Source organism: Mobula hypostoma, chromosome 2, assembly GCF_963921235.1.
Source record: "Mobula hypostoma chromosome 2, sMobHyp1.1, whole genome shotgun sequence".
In the NCBI taxonomy this organism is placed as follows: Eukaryota; Metazoa; Chordata; class Chondrichthyes; order Myliobatiformes; family Myliobatidae; genus Mobula; species Mobula hypostoma.
In genome coordinates, this window is record NC_086098.1 from 124378001 (window position 1) to 124394068 (window position 16068).

Genomic DNA, 16068 nt, shown 5'->3' on the forward strand with positions numbered 1-16068 from the left:
TCCGAGGGAGAGAGGAGGAGAGCGAGGATAAACACGAGAAAGTCTGCGGATGCTGGACCAGAGCAACTCACACAAAATGCTGGAAGAACTCAGCAGGTCAGGCAGCATCTGTGGAAATGCATAAATGGTCAAAGTTTCGGGCTGAGACCCTCCTTCCAGACTGGAGAGGAAGGGGGTGATGCCTGAATAAAAAGGTAGGGATAGGGGAGGGAGGATAGCTCGAAGGTGATGGGTGAAGCTCATGGGTATACTGACCCACTCTGCCTTTCTCCACAGGGGTGTTGCTCATGGATATTGAACATCTTCACTCTGAAGTGAGTACCAGACCTGCCCACCAGCGGCTCGGTTCCATCTCTCTCTCTGCTGGGCCCTCAGGTGTAAAGGCAGAAGTGGGTGGAGGCTGCATAGGGATGTGTCTTCAGTGTGGAGCAGGTTGTTTCTCTCTTTCTCTCCTTCCCTCCCTTCCAATCTCTCTCCCTCTCTCTCTCTTCTCCTCTCCTGTCCTTCTCCTTCCCTTCCTCCCAACCTCTTTCTCTCCCCCTCTCCCCTCCCCCTCCCCTCTCCCCCCTCCCCTCTCCCCCCTCCCCTCTCCCCCCTCCCCTCTCCCCCCTCCCCTCTCCCCCCTCTCCTCTCCCCCTCCCCCCTCTCCTCTCCCCCCTCCCCCTCTCCTCTCCCCCTCTCCTCTCCCCTCCCCCTCCCCTCCCCCTCCCCCTCCCCCTCCCCTCCCCTCCCCCTCCCCTCCCCCTCCCCCTCCCCTCTCCCCCCCTCGCCCCTCTCCCCCTCTCCCCTCCCCTCTCCCCCTCTCCTCTCCCCCTCTCCCCTCCCCTCTCCCCCTCTCCTCTCCCCCTCTCCCCTCCCCTCTCCCCCTCCTCTCCTCCTCTCCTCTCCCCCTCTCCTCTCCCCCCTCCCCCTCTCCCCTCCCCCTCTCCCCTCCCCTCTCCCCTCCCCTCTCCCCTCCCCTCTCCCCTCTCCCCTCTCCCCTCCCCTCCCCCTCCCCCTCCCCTCTCCTCTCCCCCTCCCCTCTCCCCCTCCCCTCTCCCCCTCCCCCTCCCCCTCCCCTCTCCTCCTCCCTTCCCCTCTCCCCCCTCCCCTCTCCCCTCTCCCCCCTCCCCTCTCCCCCTCCCCTCTCCCCCTCTCCCCCTCTCCCCCTCCCCCTCTCCCCCCTCCCCCTCTCCCCTCTCCCCTCCCCTCTCCCCCTCCCCTCCCCTCTCCCCCTCCCCTCTCCCCCTCCCCTCTCCCCCTCCCCTCTCCCCCTCTCCCCCTCTCCCCCTCTCCCCCTCTCTCCCCCTCTCTCCCCCTCTCTCCCCCTCTCTCCCCCTCTCCCCCCCTCTCTCCCCCTCTCTCCCCCTCTCCCCCTCTCTCCCCCTCTCTCCCCCTCTCTCCCCCTCTCCCCCTCTCCCCCCCTCTCTCCCTCTCCCCCCTCTCCCCCCCTCTCCCCCCTCCCCCCCTCCCCCCCTCTCCCCCTCTCCCCCTCTCCCCCTCTCCCCCCTCTCCCCCCTCTCCCCCTCTCCCCCCTCTCCCCCCTCTCCCCCTCTCTCCCCCTCTCCCCCTCTCCCCCTCTCCCCCCTCTCCCCCTCTCTCCCCCTCTCTTCCTCCCTCCCCCTTTCTCCCCCTTTCTCCCTCTCTCTCCCTCCTTCCCTCTGTCTCTCCCTCTCTCTACCCCTCTCTCCCTGTTTCCGCCTCTCTCTCTTTCTTTCTCTCTCTCTCTCTCCCTCCCTCTCTCTCTCACTCACACACAAATGTGCTCCCACAATCTCCCTTCTCTCACACTTCTGGCCTTGGGCGCACAGGTCTTCATCATTCAGGACGTTAAGTGGACAAGCTGGGACACGATGTTGTAGTTGTGCGAGACATTTGGCAGGGTTGCTTTTGGAGTATTGGTCACACTGCTGTGTGAGTGCTGTCATTAAGCCGAGATTTGCAAGCGTTTTGCTGGGACGCTGGGACTGAGTTAGGAGAGAGGCTGAGCAGGCTGGGACTTCACCGGAGCGCAGGAGACTGAGGGGTGATCTAATAGATGTGAATAAAATTGTGAAGCGCAGAGACAGGGTGAATCAACGCCGTCTCTTCTCCCAGCGCTGGGGGATCAAGAGCCAGAGAGCGTCGGTTTAAGATGAGGCAGAGATTTGATAGGAACATGAGGGGCAGCCTCTCCACCCAGACAGTGGTGCGTGCATATATGGAATGATCTGCCAGAGGAAGTGCCTGAGGCAGGTACCTGCACATGAGTAACGTTTGAAAGGCACCTGGACAGGTACACCGATAGGAAAAGTTTAGAGGGTCATGGCCCAAACGGGGGCAAATAGGAGCAGCTCGGACGGGAATCTTGTCGGCATGCACCAGTCAGTCTGAGGGCCTGTGTATGTGCTGTAAGACAGGGAGGGAATCCATTTGTCTCTCTGGCACCATACTGTCATCGGGGAGAGCATTTCTACCAGACCCATGCCCCTCTCCTTATTTTATCGACTCTTAGGGTTGTACAGTATAGAAACAGGCCCTACAGACCCACCATATCCCTGCTGACCATTTTGTCCGTTTGTCTGCATTAGGTCAGTTTCCAGCTATGCCTCGCCAATTGAAGTGTCTTGTCTAAATGTCTATGATTGATCTGATTCTCCCGGCTGCGGGTTCCAGACTCTGCAAAAGATTTACCCCTCAGACCCCCTTGTTGTAGCTGTATAAAACTTTGTTCAGGAGTATTGTGTGTAGTTCTGGGAGAAGGAGGAGGTATTGGAAAGGGTGCGGAAGAGATTCACTAGGATGCTGTCTGGATCAGAAGTTATGAGCAATAAGGAGAGATTGGACTTCTGTCAGGTCTCTCCTTGGTTTGTGATGCTGCAGAGAGAACTGGTTTTCACTGGAGAGTCAGAGGCCTGACAGAAGTTTATTTAATTATGAGTGCATTATAGGGTTTCCTTCTGAAGATGAAAGGATGTCACTTCGATTTGAGTGAGATGAGGGGTCAGGGGTCGGGGTTTTGTACAGACAGTGCTGGGTGCCAGGGATGATCATGGAAGTAGGTGAAATAGTGACTTTTCACAGCTTGGTAGACGAACAGGCAGTGAATGGATGGGAGTGAATCATGAACAGCTGGTGGGGTTAGTTTAAATTGACATCAGAGTCAGCAAAGACACAGTGGATTGTTCCTGTGCTGAACTGTTCTATGTTCTCTGTTATTGAGGAAAAAAACAGGCCATACCTACAGTAGATCACTCCAACAATATCCCACCCACAACAGGCCACACCTACAGTAGATCACTCCAACAATATCCCACCCACAACAGGCCACACCTACAGTAGATCACTTCAACAATATCCTACCCACAACAGGCCACACCTACAGTAGATCACTCCAACAATATCCCACCCACAACAGGCCACACCTACAGTAGATCACTCCAACAATATCCTACCCACAACAGGCCACACCTACAGTAGATCACTCCAACAATATCCCACCCACAACAGGCCACACCTACAGTAGATCACTTCAACAATGTCCCACCCACAACAGGCCACACCTACAAAAGATGACTCCAAAATGTCCCACCCACAACAGGCCACACCTACAGTAGATCACATCAACAATATCCTACCCACAACAGGCCACACCTACAGTAGATCACTCCAACAATATCCTACCCACAACAGGCCACACCTACAGTAGATCACTTCAACAATGTCCCACCCACAACAGGCCACACCTACAAAAGATCACTCCAAAATGTCCCACCCACAACAGGCCACACCTATAGTAGATCACTCCAAAATGTCCCACCCACAACAGGCCACACCTACAGTAGATCACTTCAACAAGGTCCCACCCACAACAGGCCACACCTACAAAAGATCACTCCAAAATGTCCCACCCACAACAGGCCACACCTACAGTAGATCACTCCAAAATGTCCCACCCACAACAGGCCACACCTACAGTAGATCACTTCAACAATATCCCACCCACAACAGGCCACACCTACAAAAGATCACTCCAAAATGCCCCACCCACAACAGGCCACACCTACAGTAGATCACTCCAAAATGTCCCACCCACAACAGGCCACATCTACAGTAGATCACTCCAACAATATCCTACCCACAACAGGCCACACCTACAGTAGATCACTTCAACAACATCCCACCCACAACAGGCCACACCTACAGTAGATCACTCCAACAATGTCCCACCCACAACAGGCCACACCTACAATAGAGCACTCCAACAATATCCCACCCACAACAGGCCACACCTACAGTAGATCACTCCAACAATATCCCACCCACAACAGGCCACACCTACAGTAGATCACTCCAACAATATCCTACCCACAACAGGCCACACCTACAGTAGATCACTTCAACAATATCCCACCCACAACAGGCCACACCTACAGTAGATCACTTCAACAATGTCCCACCCACAACAGGCCACACCTACAAAAGATCACTCCAAAATGTCCCACCCACAACAGGCCACACCTATAGTAGATCACTCCAACAATGTCCCACCCACAACAGGCCACACCTACAGTAGATCACTCCAACAATATCCCACCCACAACAGGCCACACCTACAGTAGATCACTTCAACAATGTCCCACCCACAACAGGCCACACCTACAAAAGATCACTCCAAAATGTCCCACCCACAACAGGCCACACCTACAGTAGATCACTCCAAAATGTCCCACCCACAACAGGCCACACCTACAGTAGATCACTTCAACAATGTCCCACCCACAACAGGCCACACCTACAAAAGATGACTCCAAAATGTCCCACCCACAACAGGCCACACCTACAGTAGATCACTTCAACAATATCCTACCCACAACAGGCCACACCTACAGTAGATCACTCCAACAATATCCCACCCACAACAGGCCACACCTACAGTAGATCACTTCAACAATGTCCCACCCACAACAGGCCACACCTACAAAAAATCACTCCAAAATGTCCCACCCACAACAGGCTACACCTACAGTAGATCACTCCAAAATGTCCCACCCACAACAGGCCACATCTACAGTAGATCACTCCAACAATATCCTACCCACAACAGGCCACACCTACAGTAGATCACTTCAACAACATCCCACCCACAACAGGCCACACCTACAGTAGATCACTCCAACAATGTCCCACCCACAACAGGCCACACCTACAATAGAGCACTCCAACAATATCCCACCCACAACAGGCCACACCTACAGTAGATCACTCCAACAATATCCCACCCACAACAGGCCACACCTACAGTAGATCACTCCAACAATATCCTACCCACAACAGGCCACACCTACAGTAGATCACTTCAACAATATCCCACCCACAACAGGCCACACCTACAGTAGATCACTCCAACAATGTCCCACCCACAACAGGCCACACCTACAGTAGATCACTCCAACAATATCCCACCCACAACAGGCCACACCTACAGTAGATCACTTCAACAATGTCCCACCCACAACAGGCCACACCTACAAAAAATCACTCCAAAATGTCCCACCCACAACAGGCTACACCTACAGTAGATCACTCCAAAATGTCCCACCCACAACAGGCCACACCTACAGTAGATCACTTCAACAATATCCCAGCCACAACAGGCCACACCTACAAAAGATCACTCCAAAATGTCCCACCCACAACAGGCCACACCTACAATCGAGCACTCCAACAATGTCCCACCCACAACAGGCCACACCTACAAAAGATCACTCCAACAACATCCCACCCACAACAGGCCACACCTACAATAGATCACTTCAACAACATCCCACCCACAACAGGCCACACCTACAAAAGATCACTCCAACAGCGTCCCACCCACAACAGGCCACACCTACAAAAGATCACTCCAACAGCGTCCCACCCACAACAGACCACACCTACAATAGATCACTTCAACAACGTCCCACCCACAACAGACCACATCTACAATAGATCACTCCAACAGCGTCCCACCCACAACAGACCACATCTACAATAGATCACTCCAACAATGTCCCACCCACAACAGGCCACATCTACAATAGATCACTCCAACAATGTCCCACCCACAACAGGCCACACCTACAATAGATCACTCCAACAATGTCCCACCCACAACAGGCCACATCTACAATAGATCACTCCAACAATGTCCCACCCACAATAGGCCACACCTGCAATAGATCACTCCAATAACCACAAGCGCTGTCTACACCATGTTCCACCCACAGCAAAACCTGGCCACAACAAACCCTGCCCACGAGCCACAACCTCACCAGGCCCTGCTCACAGTCTGCCCCTTACTGCCAGAATGCAGTGCTGACTTCTCTGGGCGTGTGATTGTCTCGCTGCTGAATGTTAGGAGGTGACCAGTCGTGGAGGGTGAGGGTAGGGATTTCCCAGTGGTTGGTCTTGGTGAAGAGAGTGGGAAGGGAGTCAGGGCAAGCAGTGGAGATGTGCTCAGTGAGCAGAGCATGGGGTACGGGGGGAGATGGTGAGGGGGCTGGGGCTGCAATCTTTTGGATGGGGGACAGGCACCTTTGATTTATGATGTGTTTCTCTGTCCTGAACCCCCCCCCTCCGTGTTTTCGACAGGGACAGTGAGCTGCAGGAGCATTGTGGTGACGATGCCATGCATTACCTCTCCTTCCAGCGACACCTCATCTTGATCCTGGTAGCCATGAGTGTCATGTCCATCGGCATCATCCTCCCCGTCAACCTGTCCGGCAGTTTGCTGGGTAAGTGGGGTGGGGATCCGCTTTTCTTGTGCCATCTCGGCCTGAGATCTTGCTGTGTGCCCTGCCCTCTGTGTCTATGGCTGCATCTTTGGGTGGCCCTGAGAGGGATGTGGCAGGGGCTATGGAAAGTTAGTTCTTTCATCAGGGCCTAAAGACTGGGTGTGGGGTATAGGCCATTCAGTCCATCTTGAGCCTGGACACCACAATTTCCTACCTTAGTGCTCTTTTCATGCTCAGTACACAAACATGCCCTTCGGCCCATCTTGTCCATGCTGTAGGCCAGTGAGCCAGTCCCAACTACCCCATGTTTGGCCTATATCTCTTAAACCTCTCCTATCTATGTACTTACCTTTTATATGTTGCTCACGTGCCTGCTTCAACCACTATTTCTGGCTGCTCATTCCAAATACACGCCACTCTTTCTGTGGAGAAGCTGCCCCTGATGTCCCTTGTAAATCTCTCACCTCTGATCTCTCACCTGTGCCCTCTCGTTTCCCTGGGAAAAGCACTGTATGGTCTACCCCAACGTCACTTTATTCCCACTGTCAACGGTTGACCCTCGAAAGGCCAGGAAGTTGCAAACACTCACCACCTCAGAGTCATGAGATTTTAACTTTTAGAAATGCAAGACCAAAAACACCCTATCCAGCTACATGGCAAACAGGAGAAGATTTGCAGATGCTGGAAATCTGGAGCAACACACACATAATGCTGGAGGAACTCAGCAGGTCAGGTAGCATCTATGGAAAAGAGTAAAGAGTGGACATTTCGCCCTACTGCATCACAGCTTTGGTGTGGCAACGGGTCTGCGTGTGACTGCAACAAACCACAGAGAGTTGTGGACACAGCTCAGCCCATCACAGAAACCAGCCGCACCTTCATAGATTCTGTCTACAGTCCTCGCTGCCTCGGTAAGGCAGCCAGTGAAATCTCTCTTATACCTCTCCCGTCGGGCAGAAGACACTGAAGCCCCGAAGCATGTCACAGCAGACTGGAGGACAGCTTCTGTCCCACTGTTATAAATAGCTTCCCAGTACCATAACGTGGGGTCTTGACCTAATAATTCGCCTTGGTATGGCCTTGCACTTTATTGCCTGCCCGCACTGCACTTGCTCCGTAACTGCAACACTTTGTTCTGTATTCTGTTACTTCCCCCATTACACTGATTCGTTCAGCTGTTTTCATGTTCGGATTGAGTGGTAATTAAATTTGAATTTGATTTGATCTGAGTGGATGCAACTAGATGTTTGATAGCTGGGGTGGGCCTGATGGGTCTGTTTCCATGAATTATGTATCAGCGATGGGACGTTTGTTCTTGTATGCACATCCGTGGTACTGTCTTGCTCATTACAAGTCTATCTCTCTTTTCCCCCTTGACCTACAGACAATGACCCTGAAAGCTTTGGCAGAACAACCATTGGAAACATAAAAATTAAGTAAGTATCCAAAGATGTTGAGCTGGGTGATGCCACTGCGGCCTACTGCTGTAGGCTTCAGGGGATATGGCCGTTCTGTGTCAGTGAGCCCAGAATTGGCAGTCATAGTCATACTTTATTAATCCTGGGGGAAATTGGTTTTTGTTACAGTTGCACCATAAATAGTAAATAGTAATAGAACCTTAGATAGTTAAATAGTAATATGTAAATTATGCCAGTATATTATGAAATAAGTCCAGGACCAGCCTATCGGCTCAGGGTGTCTGACCCTCCAAGGGAGGAGTTGTAAAGTTTGATGGCCACAGGCAGGAATGACTTCCTATGACGCTCAGTGCTGCATCTTGGTGGAATGAGTCTCTGGCTGAATGTACTCCTGTGCCCAACAGGATGGGAGACATTGACCAAGATGGCATGCAACTTGGACAGCATCCTCTTTTCAGACACCACCGTCAGAGAGTCCAGTTCCATCCCCACAACATCACTGGCCTTACGAATGAGTTTGTTGATTCTGTTGGTGTCTGCTACCCTCAGCCTGCTGCCCCAGCACACAACAGCAAACATGATAGCACTGGCCACCACAGACTCGTAGAACATCCTCAGCATCGTCCGGCAGATGTTAAAGGACCTCAGTCTCCTCAGGAAATGGAGACGGCTCTGACCCTTCTTGTAGACAGTCTCAGTGTTCTTTGACCAGCCAGTTTATTGTCAATTCGTATCCCCAGGTATTTGTAATCCTCCACCATGTCCACACTGACCCCCGGATGGAAACAGGGGTTACCAGTGCCTTAGCTCTCCTCAGGTCTACCACCAGCTCCTTAGTCTTTTTCAGATTAAGCTGCAGATAATTCTGCTCACACCATGTGACAAAGTTTCCTACCGTAGCCCTGTACTCAGCCTCATCTCCCTTGCTGATGCATCCAACTATGGCAGAGTCATCCGAAAACTTCTGAAGATGATAAGACTCCGTGCAGAATTTCTTCACGAGGAATCTCAAGGCCAAGGCAGTACAATTTAAGCTCAAGTGAACTCACGGTGATTCACAAGAGACAATGATGAATGGGAAAACCTGGAAAAGTTGCCCTGCCCATTATCTGCTATGTTGTTGGCTCTGGGTCTAGTCTACTGTAGGCCCCAGGCCTGTTGCCAGCTCTGTGGAGGATGAGTTTGATATTCTGATGAACTGTGGTAAATATTTCCTAAACCTAAATCTCTGTACTTTAACATTCTGAGGAATGTGATGGATGTTTTGTGTTGCAGAAATGACATTCTCTGGGTTCACACCATTTTTGCTGTCATCTACCTCCTGCTGACCATCCTTGTCTTGAGGCACCACACCTCCTCCATGGAGTACAGTGAGGATGATGTGGTAAGTTTTAATGTTCCATGCCTTGCGGGCCCTTCTCTTCCAAAAGTCCATCTTCTGGCACCCCTTTTCCAGAAGATCTACCTTGCAGCTTGGTCTCCTTTGAGAGTTGCCAATGACTATTTCTGGCAGCTCTTTTCAAATACCTACCACCCTCCGTGAGAAGAAGCTGCTCCTGGTGTCCCCCTTAAATCTCTCATTTCCGATCTTTAAGTCATGGCAGCATCCTGGTAAATCATTTCTGCACTCTTTCGAGATTAATAGTATCTTTCCTATAACAGAGTGACCAAATCTACGCAATACTCGAACAGCAGCCTCACCAACATCTTGCATATCTGTAACTTCCTAACTCCTAAACTGGATGCCCTGACTGATTAAGGCCAACGTGCTAAATGCCTTCTTCACTACCCTGTCTACTTGTGACACCTGTTTCAGCGAACTGCACACCGTCAGTGACAGCCAGCAGAACCTGTGGGTACATGCCTAGTTCTGAAGTCTTCTGACGATGATTTTCAGTGTTAATGCAAAAATAGACGTTTCCCTTCTTTAGTTCTCCCATGTTTTTTCTTCAGCCCACCTCAAGTCCGCTCCTAGTCATCAACCACCCCTCTACACTGATTCCCTTTTATTCTCCCTGCCTTGTCTCCAGGAACTACTTCTCACCAACACATTAGGGGCAATTTATAGCGGCCAATTAACCAACTGATCTGCACAGCTTTGGAATGTGAGAGGAAATTGGAAAACCCAGAGGGGGAAATGCATCCAGTCGTAGGGAGAACATGCGAACTCCACACAGTGAGCTCCCGAGGTCAGGATCAAACTTGGGTCTCTGGCAGGGTGGGACAACGGTTGTACCAACTGTGCCACTGTTCCACCTAAATTATGCTCTCTGTTACTCTCAGCCCTTGGCAGTGTTGTGGTGTAGAGTTAATCATTGACGTTCTCTCCTGTTTCATGCCCAAGTGTGACTTAAATCCTCTGCTTTTCGGTAACTCTTGGACACACCCCTGGCACAGTTGGAAACTGAGCCGGCTTCACTGTAGATGGGTTGGACCCTGAGTGGAGAGGGATTGCCCTGTACTGGTGATTATTGGCACTGTCATCTAACACAACATATCGTTCCTTGGTCCAGGTCGCTGTCTAATCCTGTGTGCCTTCTTCCAGGTCAAGTGCACTTTATTTATAACGAGGATACCCAAGGAAGCCACAGAGGAGATCATAGCCAGTCACTTCAGGTAGGCAGGTGGAGGGAGCTCCTGATCCTTACAGGGTGTCCACTAGCTTGTTCAGTGTCACGGGGGGAGTGTCCTCTCGGGAAGGTGTAGTCTGACGTCTGGGATTGGTGATGTCGGTTTACAGGGGTCTGTATCTAACCCCACTGTCCTTGTTCTGGGAGTGTGTAGAGCGCGGTTCCTTCTGTTTCTAACCCTGGGTGTGCATGAGGGGTGGTGTGGAAGGAGGCTCACTCTGCAATTAACCCCTCTGTCCCTGCCCTGGGAGCAAGCAATGGGACAGTGTAGAGGGATATTCTGTTTGTATCTAACCATTGGCACTCTGTGGGAGGAGTTTGTATCTAACTCCGCTGTTTCTGCCCTGGGATTGTGTGGAGAAACTTTCACTTTGTCCCTGTCCAGGAACTGTGTGATGGGACAGTGTGGAGGGAGTTTCCCTCTGTATTTAACTCCTCTGTCCCTGCCCTGGGAGCGAGCAATGGGATAGTGTAGAGGGATCTTCTGTCTGTATCTAACCACTGGCACTCTGTGATGGGACACTGTGGGAGGAGTTTGTATCCAACTGCTCTGTCCCTGCCATGGCATTATGTGATGGGACAGTGTGAAGGGTGCTTCACTCTGTAGCCTAATCCCTGTGTCCCACTTCAGATCCGATGGAGACCATACACTAGCTGGCTGTTTCACAGTATGACATTATGCCATTATTGGTGCTCTGATGGTGATCGTCAGCATGGCAACAATAGCTAGCTCCCCTCCGAGCCACTGTGTGGATTCCCTCGCTGTCTGAGGCTGTGTTTCTGACTCTGACTTCCCTTTGTCAGGGAGGCCTACCCGACGTGCACAGTTCTGGAGGTGCAGCTGTGCTATGATGTGGAAGGACTGATGGATCTGGATGCCAGGAGGTGAGATGTTTAATGAATGGGAGATTTCATCATGTTGGTTAAGGTCTTGCAGTGGGTCTTTGTATCCTGCTGGGTTCTGGACCAGGACAGACTGTTGGGGGGTCTCAATGGCTATGGCAGTATCAAATGAACAGTTGATGGTTTGGACGAGCGCCTTCATCTGGGTAATGGTGGTTTCTTGGTACTTCACAGGTTAACAGTTCAAGAGAGTGACAGCTGGTGGCTTGGGAATCTAAATTAAGGTCATTGAATGAATGTATAATTTTATAGAATAAATGATAGCAATGTTTTAGAGGCATATAGACAGACACATGAACAGACAGAACATGGAAGGTTATACACCATGTGCAGGCGTTGGGATTGAGTTAAATTACTGTCATGGTTAGTGTAGACACTATGGGCCAAAGAGAATGTCTCTGTGCCATACTGTTCTGTTGCCTAATGAAAGAGGCCATTTGGCCCATTCAATCTTGCTGGCTTACCGCACAATCATACTCACTACGAGCTTCCCCGTGGCCTATTCTCCCCACATTCCTTCAGGTCCTTCAAGATTTTACCCCTTACCTGCAGCTGATTAAATAACCAGCCTGCGTGTCCTTGGGACGTGGGAGGAAACTGGGCACTGTGGGTTGGGGGTGGGGGGAAGATGGTCACCCACATGGTCACAAGGAGAACGTGCAGACTCCACACACAGACAGCACCTAAGGTCAGGATCAAACATGGGTCATTGGCGCTGTGAGTCTGCAGCTCTGTCAATGCGTCATATCTCCCCACCCCCCAAAATAATAAATAAAAATCTACAATAAAGTAAATAATAAGAATTATCAATGGTGAAAGTGACCACAATATTACTGAACTTTACAACCCATCATGTTGGGAGAAGGGAAATCCTGTCTAGTCCTGAGTGACTCCACTTCCCCAAGGCCTTGCCTTGGACACGTGTCCAGTTGAGGACAATTGGAGTTAGCTTTTCCTACTCTCTTCTTGTCAACCACACCTGGTTATTGGTTTATTATCAAGGTACCTCACTCTGTAGGTCATCCATTCAGATCACTCCATACATAAGTACATTAAAGCAGTCGTTGCGATGTGTCATGTTGTATAACGTGGGCGATCATGGTCTTTCCATCACCGTGATTGTTCTTGGCAAGTTTTTCCACAGAAGTGGTTTGCCATTGCCTTCTTCTGGGCAGTGTCTTTACAACGTGGGTGACCCCAGTATTTATCAATACTCTTCAGAGATTTCCTGGCGTCAGTGGTTGCATAACCAAGACTTGTGATATGCACCAGCTGCTCATATGACCTTCCATCACCTGCTCCCACGGCTTCACGTGACCCTGATCGGAGGGCGTGCTACACCTTACCCAGGGGTGACCTGCAGGCTAGCGGAGGAAGGAGCACCTTGTACCTCCTTTGGTAGAGACGTACCTCCACCCCCATCACCCACCTCGGGATAGTATCAAAGTGAAAAGAAGAACAAAGTGCAGAGACTACACTTCCATCGTGTGACACGCAGAACACGATGCCATCGATAAAATCACTCCGAAGAAAACTTCTGAACAGAATTATCCAGACAAGCCCATTCAATCAGGGTTTCCTGAGGGTGCCATGGTAGTGTAGTGGTTGGTGCGGCACTATTACAGCTCGAAGCATCCCGGGGTTCAGAGTTCAATTCCGGCGCTGTTCTGTAAGGAGTCTCGGTACGTCCTTCCCGTGGAACGTGTGGGTTTTCCCCGGGTGCTCTGGAGTACCAGTGGAGTACCAGCTAGCTGAATTGGTCAGTGTAAATTGTCCCGTGTTTAGGTTAGGGTTGTGGAGGGTGGGGTGGAAGGGCCCACTCCACCCTGCGTCGCTAAGTAAATAAATAAATGATATTGTGTCACGATTACAGGGAAGATGTGAGGGCTCTGATGAGGTACCAACTTTACATTTACACCAATCCCACATTCCAATCTACTCCCCCCCCACCCCCAGATTCTGTCCCTCAGCCACACACTGGGGCCAGTTCACAGCAGCCAATTAAACGACTAGCCCACACGTCTTTGCGATGGGGGAGGGGACCAGAACGCCAGGGGAAGCCCGTGCAGTTACAGGGAGAATCGTACTAGGGCAGTCCATCGCTGAGGTTGGGACTGAACCCATTTCGCTGGCACTCTGAGGCTGCTGCTCTGCCAGCGGTGCCATGGTGCCATCCTGTCTGTGGTCACTGACAGTTTGTCACATCTGCTGTCAGCAGTCTGCTCTGACCCTGCTCTCTGGTCCCCGTTGTTGGTATGGATTAAGCCGTCAGAGTGGATGGGCGCATGCCCCTTTACGGCTAGAAGTGGCGTTCTCAGGAGGATGATGAGGTGGCTGTGGCCTAACCTGGTTTAATTGACGGGTGTTTAGAGCCAAGAGAGAATGGAGGGTGTGGAAGCCGCTTGTCATTTTTCCACATTTATTTCCCAGTTGTACGGTATGTGGGATCAGGGCACTGCTGCTAAGACCAGCATTTACTGACCTTGAGAGGGAGGGCGTCGAACTGCTGCACTCCACCTGATCTCACAGTGCTTTTGTGGAGGAGTTCTGGCATTCAGTCCCAGTGACAGAAAGGGAAAGATGGTAGATGTGTCAGACTTGGAGGGGAATCTGCAGTTGGTGGTGTTCCAACACACCTGCTGCCCTTTTGTGCTTCTTGTTCATGGGATCACAGGACGTTGTCAAAAACCATCCTTCCTAGAGCCAGAATTGCCTTGAAGAGATTTGACTGAACTGTTGAAAGTTGTTAAGGAATCTGATGGTCTAAGTTCATTCCATTGCCTGGGGAGTCGCTCAGCATGGCTTGCAAGGTAATGGGACCCAAGGACCAGAAGCGAGATGAGAACACGTTCACATTTCCACCCAGATATCTGTGCTCTAGAACATTCTGCCCAAGAAGAAGGCACTTTTACCCCAGTGTTTGTGTCTGTTCTAGAACAGACACTCGAGATGAGAAATGGTTTATCTGGGTGATTGTATTCCAGAACACACCGATTGAGGTAAGCTCTGTTCATTTGGCTGTCTGCGTCTGGAACAGACAGATGCTGGAGACCAGACGAATGGTGACCTTTACAGGGGAACTGGGCAAAGTGAGGCTGGGCCAGAGAGCCCCAGACCTATTGGATCATTAGTACAATAATGGACTGAGTGGCGATGCACAGCTGGAGAATGCTCCATCAGTGTTCCCTGTGTGTAAAGGTTACTTTAAAAATCTTAAAACATACATAGAACATAGAATAGTACAGCACAGTACAGGCCCTTTGGCCCACAATGTTGTGCCGACCCTCAAACCCTGCCTCCCATGTAACCTCCCACCTTAAATTCCTCCATCTATCTGTCTAGTAGTCTCTTAAATTTCGCTAGTGTACCTGCCTCCACCACTGACTCAGGCAGTGCATTCCACGCACCAACTACTCTCTGAGTAAAAAACCTTCCTCTAATATCCCCCTTGAACTTCCCACCCCTTACCTTAAAGCCATGTCCTCTTGTATTGAGCAGTGGTGCCCTGGGGAAGAGGCGCTGGCTATCCACTCTATCTATTCCTCTTAATATCTTGTACACCTCTATCATGTCTCCTCTCATCCTCCTTCTTTCCAAAGAGTAAAGCCCTAGCTCCCTTAATCTCTGATCATAATGCATACTCTCTAAACCAGGCAGCATCCTGGTAAATCTCCTCTGTACCCTTTCCAATGCTTCCACATCCTTACTATAGTGAGGTGAACAGAACTGAACACAGTACTCCAAGTGTGGCCTAACCAGAGTTTTACAGAGCTGCATCATTCCATCATGACTCTTAAACTCTATCCCTCGACTTATGAAAGCTAACACCCCATAAGCTTTCTTAACTACCCTATCCACCTGTGAGGCAACTTTCAGGGGTCTGTGAATATGTACCCCGAGATTCCTCTGCTCCTCCACACTACCAAGTATCCTGCCATTTACTTTGTACTCTGCCTGGAGTTTGTCCTTCTGAAATGTACCACTTCACACTTCTCCGGGTTGAACTCCATCTGCCACTTCTCAGCCCACTTCTGCATCCTATCAATGTCTCTCTGCAATCTTTGACAATCCTCTACACTATCTACACCACCAACCTTTGTGTCGTCTGCAAACTTGCCAACCCACCCTTCTACCCCCACATCCAGGTCGTTAATAAAAATCACAAAAAATCGAGGTCCCAGAACAGATTCTTGTGGGACACCACTAGTCACAATCCTCCAATCTGAATGTACTCCCTCCACCACCACCCTCTGCCTTCTGCAGGCAAGCCAATTCTGAATCCACCTGGCCAAACTTCCCTGGATCTCATGCCTTCATTGATTTAAAATAAACTATGCATAGCACAGAACATTATAGTCAAATTTTCAGAATAGCATGCAA

At 50.7% G+C, this 16068-nt stretch overlaps 1 protein-coding gene across 5 annotated transcripts in view; it reads left to right on the forward strand.

Moving 5' to 3' along the window:
• The window catches only part of LOC134342457 (CSC1-like protein 1), a 110217-nt gene that overhangs the window by 28655 nt on the left and 65494 nt on the right, over positions 1-16068 (forward strand). For all 5 annotated transcript variants that reach the window (XM_063040612.1, XM_063040609.1, XM_063040610.1 and 2 more), the window contains 6 exons: positions 277-314; positions 6595-6737; positions 8122-8173; positions 9431-9539; positions 10701-10771; positions 11590-11670. In XM_063040612.1, the coding sequence (XP_062896682.1) occupies positions 277-314; positions 6595-6737; positions 8122-8173; positions 9431-9539; positions 10701-10771; positions 11590-11670 (494 nt within the window). The remainder of the gene's footprint in view (positions 1-276; positions 315-6594; positions 6738-8121; positions 8174-9430; positions 9540-10700; positions 10772-11589; positions 11671-16068) is intronic.